This window comes from Amblyomma maculatum, chromosome 4, assembly GCF_055883805.1.
Source record: "Amblyomma maculatum isolate TAMU_Amacu chromosome 4, ASM5588380v1, whole genome shotgun sequence".
NCBI classification, from domain to species: domain Eukaryota; kingdom Metazoa; phylum Arthropoda; class Arachnida; order Ixodida; family Ixodidae; genus Amblyomma; species Amblyomma maculatum.
The window spans coordinates 32,392,569-32,404,879 of NC_139347.1; the positions used below are offsets into that span (position 1 = coordinate 32,392,569).

General features: G+C 46.3%; 1 protein-coding gene across 1 annotated transcript in view; it reads right to left on the reverse strand.

Moving 5' to 3' along the window:
• Positions 1–11,769, reverse strand: part of LOC146190627 (alpha-tocopherol transfer protein-like) — a 29,009-nt gene extending 17,240 nt beyond the window's left edge. The window contains exons 1-2 of the mRNA XM_084600217.1: positions 11,459–11,769; positions 10,596–10,645 (exon numbers count right to left, since the gene is read on the reverse strand). Of these exons, the coding sequence (XP_084456343.1) occupies positions 10,596–10,645; positions 11,459–11,769 (361 nt within the window). The remainder of the gene's footprint in view (positions 1–10,595; positions 10,646–11,458) is intronic.
• Positions 11,770–12,311: the final 542 nt, after the last annotated feature.

Genomic DNA, 12,311 nt, shown 5'->3' on the forward strand with positions numbered 1-12,311 from the left:
AGTGAATCTGCGAAGCGCCAAATTAGCTAGTGTGTGTTTTTCATCTCTGACAGCGCGGAAAATATCTCCGAGTTGACGTCGTGTCACGCCTATTGTTTTTTTTTTTTTTTAATATAGCCGAAAGCTTAATGTACTGCAATTGCGCGAGCCGATACCAGCTTTCGTTAAACCATACGTGGCCGTGCATGCAGCATATGACGGCTCCTTTGTGGAGGACTTCATTTAGTATATTCAACGAAAAAAAAATTAAGGGCTGACTTTAGCGATGCGCTCTTGCTTAGCCATCCCCATATCGAAACACATTTCGTGGCTGTGGGAGCCGGGTTGTTCAAGCGGCTGATGCGCAGCTGTTGGAACTCATAGAGGACAAATATATCAGACATGTACAGTAGCTCCATGGAGATGAGGCAGCGTACCTCAGAGGTACTTGTCTCCCGCAATGCGGAGTGGACACAAACATGTGGCCCTCCTGACGTGGTACTGTGCCAATCACGCAAACCCTCTGCGAATGAACTACGCGGTGAGTGTTTCAATCAATCCAACTCTTAATTAACATATAGGATGGTGAAGGCGGTGCTAGGCCGCCCACGACCGATGAGCCCGGACGTGGATTCGATCCTGGACGTAGTGGTCCCGCATCGTTGGAAACGAAACTCCAAGCGCCCGTGGGCTGTGCGATGTGGAGGCACGTTAAACCGAGGATGGTCGAATAATCGCAGCCCTCCTCTACGACGTCTGTCATAGCCGATGTCGCTTTTGTTGCATTAAATCATATACCCTCTTTCAACAGATACGTGAATAATTCCAGCTGTACTGCCGTACATGTGAACCTGTTCGTTAGCGGATACCCGAGGCACAACAATCGATATGCCGCCGAATCGGATTATCCGAAAACTTTCGTATCGTTGTAAGCCAATAAACTTGCATTGTGCAAATGTGCACTATTTACTAGATGCTCTCTGTGCTGTGTCAGTGCATCAGTTGGCCATTTTCCAAGCCGTTTATCGATACCGATTCACGTAAGACATTCTTTTAGATAGTTACCTCCGAACATATTTGCATTTGTCATTCCTCTGTGATATACCCGTGCAGTTTATCTTTTCTGCACCACCTCTTGCTAAAGATGCTGAGCGGGCGTGTCAGCACTTAGCTGCAGTGCTCTTTGCAGCTGTGCAAATGAAAACGCCATCGACCACCAACCAGCAGTGCGCGTGGTTTGTACCGCATACAGGCTAGCAATGAGTGCGCTCGAGGCGAAAAATGATGGAATTACTGGGAGGTGTGGATTTTCTCGACCGCAGTTGACCGCGAAGTGTTAGTAAGGTAATGTTTTCAGTAGAACCGTTTGAGTAATAAATATTTTAGTGCCCACATTCTGCAACGAAACGACAACTCTTCATTTTCACACAGTTGTACTCGTAGCCATCCAAGCAAGCACTGAAGCAGCATGTATGTAGTATAACGAAACCTAGCAGCATCCTGGGCTATGGATGGGATTATTGCACAATCTTTAACGTGACAAATGCCTCAAAACATTCATCATAAGTCACCAGTTTTATGGTGTGAAAAGACGAGATTCCTCAGCGTAACTCCACATGCTTTCGGCGGCGCCTCCATTTTACGTCATGAACAAATCGGAATATTATTGCCGCGAACCATCAAAATCTTTTTTTTTTTTCGACAGCCGCCGGCATGCGGCCATATCACTGTGATTTCAGCGGGCAAATAGCTTCTGTATTCTTTGTTTATTCGCGCTCGTTTTCGCGAGACGCCGCTTTATCAGTTTCTTTTCGCGCAAGATGCATCGAGATGTGTCTCGAAGATTCCGGCCACTCGCGTGTGTTTCTGCAGCGTTCCAGGTCATTCTAGTGATCGTTTGCGGCTTTATCTGGATGTTTCCTCGTATCCTTTAGACTGAGCGTATGTCGGTGTGATGGCATTCTCAGTTCGAGGACCAGAGAGTACGTTAGTTGCTATCGCAGCCGCCGAATTGCTTAGTTCTTTTTCGGGCGCAAGTCAGTCTAATAAAAAATTAATTTCAGTACTATCACGTCTGGGTCCTCTTTTGATGTCCACGGCCTTGTCACCACTCCATGACAATATACAATACTTGTTGGCTAGGTTTTAAGGTCGCCGCCATGCGAACTCGGGGAGGGAAGGGAGTAATAATGGCGCAGGTACCATGTAATTTGACAACCGAAACAAGCCATCAGGGAAACAAGCAGCCGGGACTTGACGCGCCAGTACTGCAATGGCAGCGCAAGAGTCTTTTCTTTTGTTGCGGAGAAACTACCAGCTGGTCAGCGGCATCGGGTGGGGCAACAAAGTAGCTAATCGTGCCGTGCAGTCAGGGTGCGAAATCAGGCTTACCTCAGTACCTTAGAGAAGTGGACCACCTCTAATTAGTCTCGAAAGTGGCGGACACACTAGAGGAAGGACGCCTCCATCTTCCCTGAGATGCGTGATGACGCAGCGACGCTTGTTCTCACGAAGCGCTCTAGTCAACAAGATCTTCATGAAGATGTTATAGCTGGATGACCTTGACCATCGACTGGGTCATTCTGGGGTTATCCTGTCTACGCCGCGCAACCTCCATCGTCACCGCAACGCAAGAATTCTCCGTCAGTACCAGCAGAGGCAACCTTCGCCATCAAAACAGCTGCGAGAAGGATCCCAGAACACCCTCTGCAGTGGGAGCTTCCTCACGCGATCCCGTGTATCCTACTAATTGGCCAGTACAATTCAATTTCTCCGGCTAGGGGGATGGGGATCACGAAATGTATCTGTGCAGCCGCACGTCATGAATTAAGTGTGCTCTGGGACTCTTTTGTCTCTCTCACGCAACTGTGGCGTGCTTTTGCGTACTTTTCCTGGAAAATGCAGAAAAAATCGCCATTAGTACACTCCTCTCCTGCGAGCCTCGTTCTTCGCGTCGTCCTCTGACAGAAGATCGCATGAGTCCCATAACGTGTCGACATGGCTGAGGCGACCCTCAGGATCCGAAAGGAGTCCCGAACTTCCATGTAGGCTTTCATGCAAGCTTTTTTACGATTGCTTGCTGATCAGTATGTTTGCAGTAAGAGAGAATCACAGGCAGCTATGGCGCCTTACTATTAGCGCGCGGTTATCTGTCCTCTAATTGTTTACGGCTGTCTTGATTCAGAAGCATCTCATTATGCAATCTATAAGGCAACAAACGCCTTATACAAGAGTCGCGTACAAGAGTGGACGACATCCCAGTGATGCAGACTGCTTGTCACGGCACCCATTGTCGACCTCCTTAACGATGAAGGCGGCTTTGACGGGTGTTTAGCCTCAATCGTGTCGACGTTTCCTAGTATGGCGACCTTTAGGCGAGAACAACGCAACGACCGTTCATTACAGCCTCATATAGAAGAGGCCTGCAGAAGGAAGAGCAGAGCCAACGCAGTTTACTATCGAAGACGGTGTTTTGTTCAAGAACTACTCAGTTGACGGTGCTGCCTTCCTTTTGGCTGTCCCCAAAAAGTATCTGCACAAGTTTTGCATGCCATGCACAATGACATTACCTCTGGACATCTAGGCTTCTGTCGTACCCTGCACCGAATTCGCCAGCGTTTTTATTGGCCACAAATTTATAAGACCCCCAAGCAATACGTTGTGACATGTGAACAATGCCAACGACTTAAGGCACGCACCACCACGCTGGTGGGACCTTTACAACCCGTCAAGCCCCCTACCTCACCTTTTAAAAAAATTGGAATCGACCTGCTCGGTCCTTTTCCAAAGACTGTAGAGGGCTGCCGCTGGGTTATCGTCTGCGTTGACTATCTTACCAGATACGCGGAGACCGTTTTTCTCGCTACCGCAAAGGCTGCTGATGTTTCGTCGATTTTTCTTTTTTTTTTTTTGCATTCCGTTATTCTTCGCCATGGCGCACCCCGTGTTAGTATAAGTGATCGTGGTCGGCAATTCACTGCTGATGTCGGGGAAGGAATGCTCCGACTTTGTGGTTCACACTACCGACACACACCGTATCATCCGTAGACCAACGGTTTCACCGAGCGCACCAACCGCACCTTGACAACCATGCTTTCGATGTGCGTCTCGTCTGACCATCGCAACTGGGGTGCAGTGCTACCGTATGTGACGTACGCTTATAACACTGCAAATCATGAAGTTACCGGCTATTCTTCTTTCTATTTACTCTATGCAAGAACTCCCCTCGTTTTCCTAGACACCATATTCCCACTTTCCCCCAACGATGATGCGTCTGTTTCCCAGATACTATGCAGTGCCGAAGAAGTTCGTCGTATAGCCCACCTACGCAGACTGGCTTCTCAAAGCCGCTCGAAAGAACACTACGATCTGCATCATCGTGCAGTTGCTTACTCCCCTGGAGACTACGCCTGGCTTTGCACACCTATTCGCAAGCGAGGATAATATGAGAAGTTTCTCTGCAAGTACGATGGCCCCTTCGTCGTGTTGAACCGACTGAATGACGTGAATTACGTCATCGCCAACGTCACGACGGATAACCACCGATCCCGCAAGACACAAGCTGTTCACGTGGCTCGCCTGAAGCGCTGCCATCTTCGATCTGCCTAATTTTCTCCAGGACGAGAATCGTTTGCCCTGGGGGGAATTGTTACGCCGCGTAGCCGCTTACTGAGAAGCAGCAGAAGCAGAGGAAGCGAGGCGCGCGCAGACTGATCCGGGTTTCTGAGCCGTGTGCGTCCGTCCTTCATTCGACGTTGACCTGTATTAAAACCATTTCATCCGTTACAATATGATAAGCCATTTACTTCCAGGTAATTAAAAATGCCAGAAGTAAATTCGACTAAGCGATTTCGAGTAGCTGTCTTCAACGTTAGAAAATTACGCCAGAAACGCAAAACGGAGTACCTTTAAAATGCGCTGCTTCTCGGTATCGCCTACATGTCAGAAGTTGCTCAGCCCGAAACTGTTGGACAGTACTTACCGTTAACAGAACAAAATAAGCAAATCGTCATCCAGGGAGGGGATGTGTGTGAAAGCTCGCATTTGTGGAATGCGCTAGCTGTCATCGGCAGGTGCTACGTAGGAGGCAAATACCCCAATTGGCTTCGATCCACAAGAAGCACACAGGAGAGGTTTTCAACGCGCGCACGCGCGCACGCACGCACAGACGGACAAGCAGATGCACACACGCACATACACACGCAAACACGCGCTCGCACTGTTTGCATTTGTTCAATGCACACAATCTGAGCAGTGAACGAACTTTCTTATTCACGCGTTCATGGATTCATTAAATTTAGCGAATGAAAATGTAATTAGGCTGACGTGACCATTAGGAAAGCATTTTCAAAACAATCGTCCCCCCCCCCTCCCCTCTCCCCTTTTTGAAAGTCTTATTATTAAGGCATAATACCCGTTCTCTGCCAAGCGCATTAGCCACATAGTATACAAAGAGTGCTTTACCCGGAATATCTGTTGGGAATGAAGGGCGCGTCTTTCCTACCTAGGTCGTGAATGAGTTGCAGCGGATCTTGCGCTTGCTGACCGAGCCGACGAAGGTATGTATGTATACAGCAGATCGCAAGCGCGATCCACAAATCTAAACTCGAATAGAGGATAGTTGGTTAACTCATTCCACGTCTCACTGCCTCAAGGACAGGGCGCAGCTGAGAAAAATCACTTTCTCGTCTGCTGTCGACGAACGGCTTCCCGTGCTGAAATATACGACGCCCAGAATAGTATACTTTAAATATTTAAGGGGTCGTTTGATAACTAATTATTTTATATTTAGATTTGTTAGTGCTGCTTACCTACTCCGGCGAAAATAATTTTGACTGTTTAACTGTCTGCGGTAATACCCGGAGAAAACAATGACCCCGGTGCTTAAGAAGCTACCTGCATTTTGAAATAGTAACATGTTTTTATTTAGCCGCCAGTCAGGAAAGGATAATCAACCAACCGGTTTGTTGTCACTCCTGGTTATTTTCCATTGCTGAGGGTACAGAGCTTGGCGCTTAGCTAGCCGGCTTGGCCTTGTTTACACCATTTGCTTTCCTGCCGCCGGCTGTTTGGGCAGGAAGTATGAATGTGCTTAGCTTCTGCGCTGCAAAATGAGATTGCATCTGCGTGACATTGGTTGGAAGAGTCTTACCTGCTGGTAAACTTTCGATGCTTTCCGACGTTGGGCTGCACCTTGTTGTGAACCTGGGAGAAAATGCGATCTGTATGGCATTGCCGCGACGCGTTGCCAATATACGCTCATATGTTTGTGGTCCAGTGCTGCAAGTCAGGTACGCTTTGCACAGTCTATACATCACAAATAATATCATGTAATGTTGTTCATGATGCATGCGAAATAAACTGCATAGAATGGGTCCAGGCGGCGTCGGTATTAGGTCCCCCTTTAACCACATCTTGCAAAAGTACCTGAGCATCCTAGGGGTAACGTGTTCGACTTCATGTCTAAGATCCCGTTGGGTTCAATTCCCCACTGTTCCATCTCAAATGAGCTATCCAAATTGGCGCCTGTTATGTGTTATGTGGTGACGTTACACAACTTGCTTACCACATCAGTATGCAACCGTACTTATTCAATTCAATTCAGTTCAAAAATTTCTTTATTTCACACGGAGAGAAAAGGGCCCCCGGGCAAAAAGCTATTTACAAAGTAGCTCGACTGGGTCCCGAGCCTTCTTCAGGACAACATAAAGCATGCAGCATTCATTTAACAATATATTATACATGCTAATGGATAATAAATGAGTGAATTCATGCATCATGACAATGTAACAGGTAAGAAAAAGGAGAAAAACTACAATGAAGCAAAAATCAAATATAGAAATTCAGAGCGCGCTACCACTCAGCACTTGTGGAATGAATAAGGATGAAAACAAACTGCACTAGTAAGCATATATAATTTCTGAGATAACACAGACAGCAAAAGGAAGTACGCTAAAATAACGAAACACTGGATACTCAAGAGAAAAAGCTGTTGTTATCCATGATATATTTCAGAAAATATTTATCAAGATATTTTTCTTGAGACCGGAATTTTCATGACACCATTTGAATTCAATGTATCCGGTATCAAGACGTTAATCCTTTGTACCCCATAGTAAGTTGTTGAGGTACTGCACATGTGAGTTTTTGGCATGCATGCCTAGGTTGGTCTTTTTTTTCTCTTTTTTTTTTCACGGATGCTAATTTGCGAAGGAATTTACTCCGGTGCGAAGCCTTTGATGTCATTACAACCAAAATGTTACATTTCAGCATTTTGTTCACTGGTGGAATAGTATGTATTACAAATAGACCGAATGATTTCACTTCGGATCCAAGGTCACCCTTTCAACATAACAGTTATCCAAGTCTATGCACCGACCACTACTGCTGAAGAAGCTGACGTTGAGAGATTTTATGAGGACCTACAATGCTTTTTAGACCGCACCCCATCATCAGACGTGGTTTTTCTCACAGGAGACTAGAATGCTAAGGTCGGGAGTGAAGAAATATCCGGAATTATAGGCAAGTTCGGTCTTGGCGAGCCAAATGAAGCTGGGCAGAGGCTAGTAGAGTTTTGTCAAGAAAACAACCTGACCATAACGAATACTCATTTTCAACAGCACAAGAGGCAACGATCATCAGCTTCTTGTTGCCAAAACTAAGCTTCGATTGAGGAAAACGCAGAAAACTAGAAGGCCTTTCAGGTATGATCTGGATCAAATTCCATTAGAATATGCTGTGGAAGTGAGGAATCGATTTCAAGAATTAGATCTAGAAGACAGAGAGCCCGAAGAGATGTGGACTGGTGTTCGTGATATAATACAAGAAGTTGCTACTAAGGTAGCTCCAAAGCAAAAGAAATGCAAGAACGCAAACTGGTTATCTGAAGATTCTTTGCAAATAGCTGAGGAAAGGAAGATGGCAAAAGTTATGGGGGAAAGAGAAAGATACAAGGTTCTCAATGCGGATTTTCAGATAATAGCAAGGAGAGATAAGAATGCCTTCCTGAACATACAGTGCCAAGCAGTTGAGGACAACAGCCAATTAAGGAACACAAGAGCTCTGTATAAGACAATCAAAGATATCAAAGGAAGCTTCTGTGCTAAGCTGGGCGTGATAAAGGACAAACGAGGCAAGGACCTCACTGAAGCCTCAGAGATAAAGAAGAGGTGGCAGGAATACACAGAAGAACTGTACAAGAAGGACCCAATTGTGCAAACCCAACATAAGACGGTTGTGATTACTGATTTTGAGCCGGGCATCCTGAACAGTGAAGTTGAATGGGCCTTAGGGAGCCTTGCTAAGAACAAAGCTAGCGGAATTGATGGCATTCCATCTGAGTTGCTTCAAAACCTCAACCATGACGCTGTTAACATTCTGCATACATTATGTCAGAAGATTTGGACAACCCTGCAGTGGCCACAGGATTGGAGGAGGTCAGTTTACATCCCCATTCCAAAGAAAGGCAGTGACAAAGATTGTTCCAACTACCGCACGATCGCGCTTATTTCACATGCTAGCAAGGTGATGTTGAAAATCCTCCAAGGTAGGCTGCAGCAGTGTGTGGATCGGGAGCTTCCGGACGTGCAAGCTGGGTTTCGCAAGGGAAGAGGAACTAGTGACTAAATTGCGAACCTTCGCTGGATCATGGAAAAAGCAAGAGAGTTCCAGAAACCTATCTACTTCTGCTTTATTGATTATGCGAAAGCGTTTGACTGCGTAGATCACAGCAGATTGTGGCAAGCTCTCCAAGAGATGGGAGTTCCAATTCACCTCATCTGTCTCCTCAGGAACCTGTATGAAGGACAAGAGGCCACAGTCAGAACTGGGCATGGTCTTACTGATTGGTTTCCGATTGAGAAAGGACTGAGGCAAGGCTGCATACTGTCGCCCTGCCTATTTAACCTATATGCAGAGTGCATCATGAGGAAGGCCGGTCTGGACGAGTCTTCAGCTGGAGTGAAGATTGCTGGAAAACGTATCAACAACCTTAGATATGCGGATGATACCACTTTAATGGCAGAAAGTGAAGTGGAACTCAAGAGATGCGCGTACAAGAAGAGAGTGAGAAGTTTGGGCTTAAACTGAACATTAAAAAGACAAAAAATATGGCGTCTTGCCCTATCATGTCCTGGAGCATCAATGGACAAGAAGTGGAAGCTGTGACAGATTTTCTCTTCTTGGGCTCCAGGATTACCTCGGAAGGAGACTGCAGCCATGAAATTAGGAGACGCCTGCTTCTGGGAAAGAGAGCAATGGTTAGCCTTGACTGCTTAGTAAAGAGCAGATACATTAGACTGCCAACCAAGATCCGTATAACTCGTGCTATGGTCTTTCCAGTTGTGATGTATGGATGCGAGAGCTGGACTGTGAAAAAGGCTGACCACCGAAGAATTGACGCGTTTGAATTGTGGTGCTGGCGAAGACTCTTGAGAGTTCCTTGGACTGCCAGAAGATCAAATCGGTCGATATTGTCGACCATAAACCCTGACTGCTCATTGGAGGGTCAAATTCTAAAGTTAAACCTCAGCTACTTTGGTCATCTGATGAGAAGAGAGGAGTCGCTGGAGAAAGATTTGATGTTGGGAAAGATTGAGGGTCGCCGGAGAAGGGGTGGGCAGCGAACGCGATGGTTAGATGGCATCCTCGAGGCACTGCAGATGAAGTTATGTGATGTTAGGAAGCTAGTGAGAGACCGGAAATCGTAGCGTGACATGGTCCATAGGGTCACGAAGAGTCGGACACGACTGAACGACTGAACTGAACAAATAGCAGCGATGTATGTGCTAGGTGGTTTGCAGATGAGATAAGAAAGACCGCTGCTTATTTGTTAATGGAAAGAAGCTGGTTTATAAGTGTATGGGCTGTGGTTCTCCAGACGAAATGGCAATAGTTAATCTGGGAGGGAAATAATGCATGGTATATCATATTGTTAATTTCTGGCAGCATAACACTACATAGACACAGCACACTTACAGGTTTTGATAAATTACGAGTTATGTGTTGAATATGGACAGACCACTTGAGATGCTTGCCAAAAATTACTCCTACGCTTTTATGCTTTGTGACGACTTCATTGTTATTGATTCCGAAGGTTAGCGAAATACGTGTGGATGTTATACGATTTACAGAAAAGAAAATTAGCGTTTTATATTTTTAGTGGTTAACTTTTAAACCAAGAGGTACGATTGGACCAATGTAGCAACTTTTCTAAAATAGCATTTCCAGTGACCAGTAATTCATTTCAGTCTCTGCTGGAAACGAACAGGCTGGCATCACTGGCGCAAATTACAAATTTCGACGCGTCTGTAATCCTTGCAAGGTTATTAATATATAAATAAACAGAAAAGGGCCTAATATGCTTCCCCGAGGAACACCACACTTAACATATTCAAAGGAGGAGCATAAGCTAACAATGGTAGCGCAGTGTTCGCATTAATCGAGATATGATAAAAAAGCTGTAATGCATTTCCCGTGACAACATATCTACGCAATTTATGTTCTAGAATGTTATAATAAATGCACTCAAAGGCTTTACTAAAATCAATAAGTACAACCAAAGTGTCACCTGACAACTATCGCCTGCCACAGCAATAACCGTGATATTCTGCTCACACCAGCGGCGACATCGATGACGGCTCCGTACACGCCGACAAAGTCGAATATTCTGCAAAACAGGACCTTTACGCTTTAATGTTAAAATGTCAGCTAAGCCAGATGCGCAGTCAGGGTTCATTCAGCAAGATTGGCTAAGATGTATCACGAACTAACATGCGTGCCATGAATGTTGAGTGCCCTGCACATTCAAACGTGTTCACTACTAGAAAAAACTTTCCCCACCAGTTTATCCGTAAAGAATTTAGGCAGGATCAAGCAGGATGACCAGGAGATGTGTTTGAATTTATTAACCTGCTTCTGAATATTATGAGAAAAAATAGCTTAAGATTAGACGAATATATCACCGAGCAGCCGAAACTGATCAACCGTTCCACGTGCTGCGCGCTTAGTCAACACTGTAATTAGAACCGCGAGCTATAGCTGCGGGTGACCGAGCATTCTTCTTCTTCTTCTTCTTCTTCTTCTTCTGATGATGCTGATGCTAATGCTGATGCGGCCATTCCCCTTTGTATCGGGGGATCACAAAGTTCTGGATCAGGCCAGGAGAAACGGGTAGAAAAAATTGAGGAGTGAGAGAAAATTCTAACCCAAATGTTCAGTCAAGTAGTCCGAAGAAGTAAGAAAGAGAGAGAAAGAAGAAATTTAACAGGCTTCTCTGTTGCGCCACCAGTCCTCGAGGCGGCGCTTTGTCGTCTCCACTGCCCTCATGATTACCCTAGTCTCTTCGGGTGATGACATCGACTGTAGACCGAGTGCTGTCAAAAGCGCCTCCGTTGGTGTTGTCGCTGTTGTAGTGGGGGCGGGTCGCAGTTCTGGGCACTCAATCACTACATGTTGGATGGTCTCGTCGGCCGCGCCGCACCTGGGGCACCGGGTATCCAAGTCCTCGGTGTATTTCGCTCGTATTGTCTTTGCGCGCAGCACGCCACTCCGTGCCTCGCAAAGCAGCCCGCTACCTCGTGTGTTGTCGTAGAGGTTTGCTTTAGTGATGGTATGCTTGACACTGGAGTATACCGCCAGAGATGACTTCGCCTTTGTTTCTCTGAGCCATCTCTCTGTTTCTGCTTCCCGAACCTGGTTGCGGATCTTCTTTCTCCACGCAGGCTGGGGTACCTCTGACAGGCCGGCTTGCGGAATTCCGTACTTTTCGGCCAGTCTCCGAGTTCGGAGCATCCTGGTGTTGAAGCATTTAAGTACTATGTACTTGTACACCTCCCTGGACCATCTACCGTCGGGCAGAGCACTCAGGCGACGCATGCATGGCAAGTTTGGCTGTGGTCTCACGCGCTTCAAAGGACGACCATCCGAGGTCGCCCTGTACGGCCTCGTTCGTGACATATCCATGGACTCCCAGCGCAAGGCGGCCAGCCTCACGTTGGCGGACCTCGAGGGCCCCCGTGTAGCTGAAGAGATGCACAGTGCGGAGTTTCCGTAGGTGAGCCCAGGTACGGCCACCAACTTCCCCAGGGCCCTACAGCGCCCTGGAGCCAAGGAGCGCTCTTCTTCTTCTTCTTCTTCTTCTTCTTCTTCTTCTTCTTCTTCTTCTTCTTCTTCTTCTTCTTCTTCTTCTTCTTCTTCTTCTTCTTCTTCTTCTTCTTCTTCTTCTTCTTCTTCTTCTTCTTCTTCTTCTTCTTCTTCTTCTTCTTCTTCTTCTTCTTCTTCTTCTTCTTCTTCTTCTTCTTCTTCTTCTTCTTCTTCTTCTTCTTCTTCTTCTT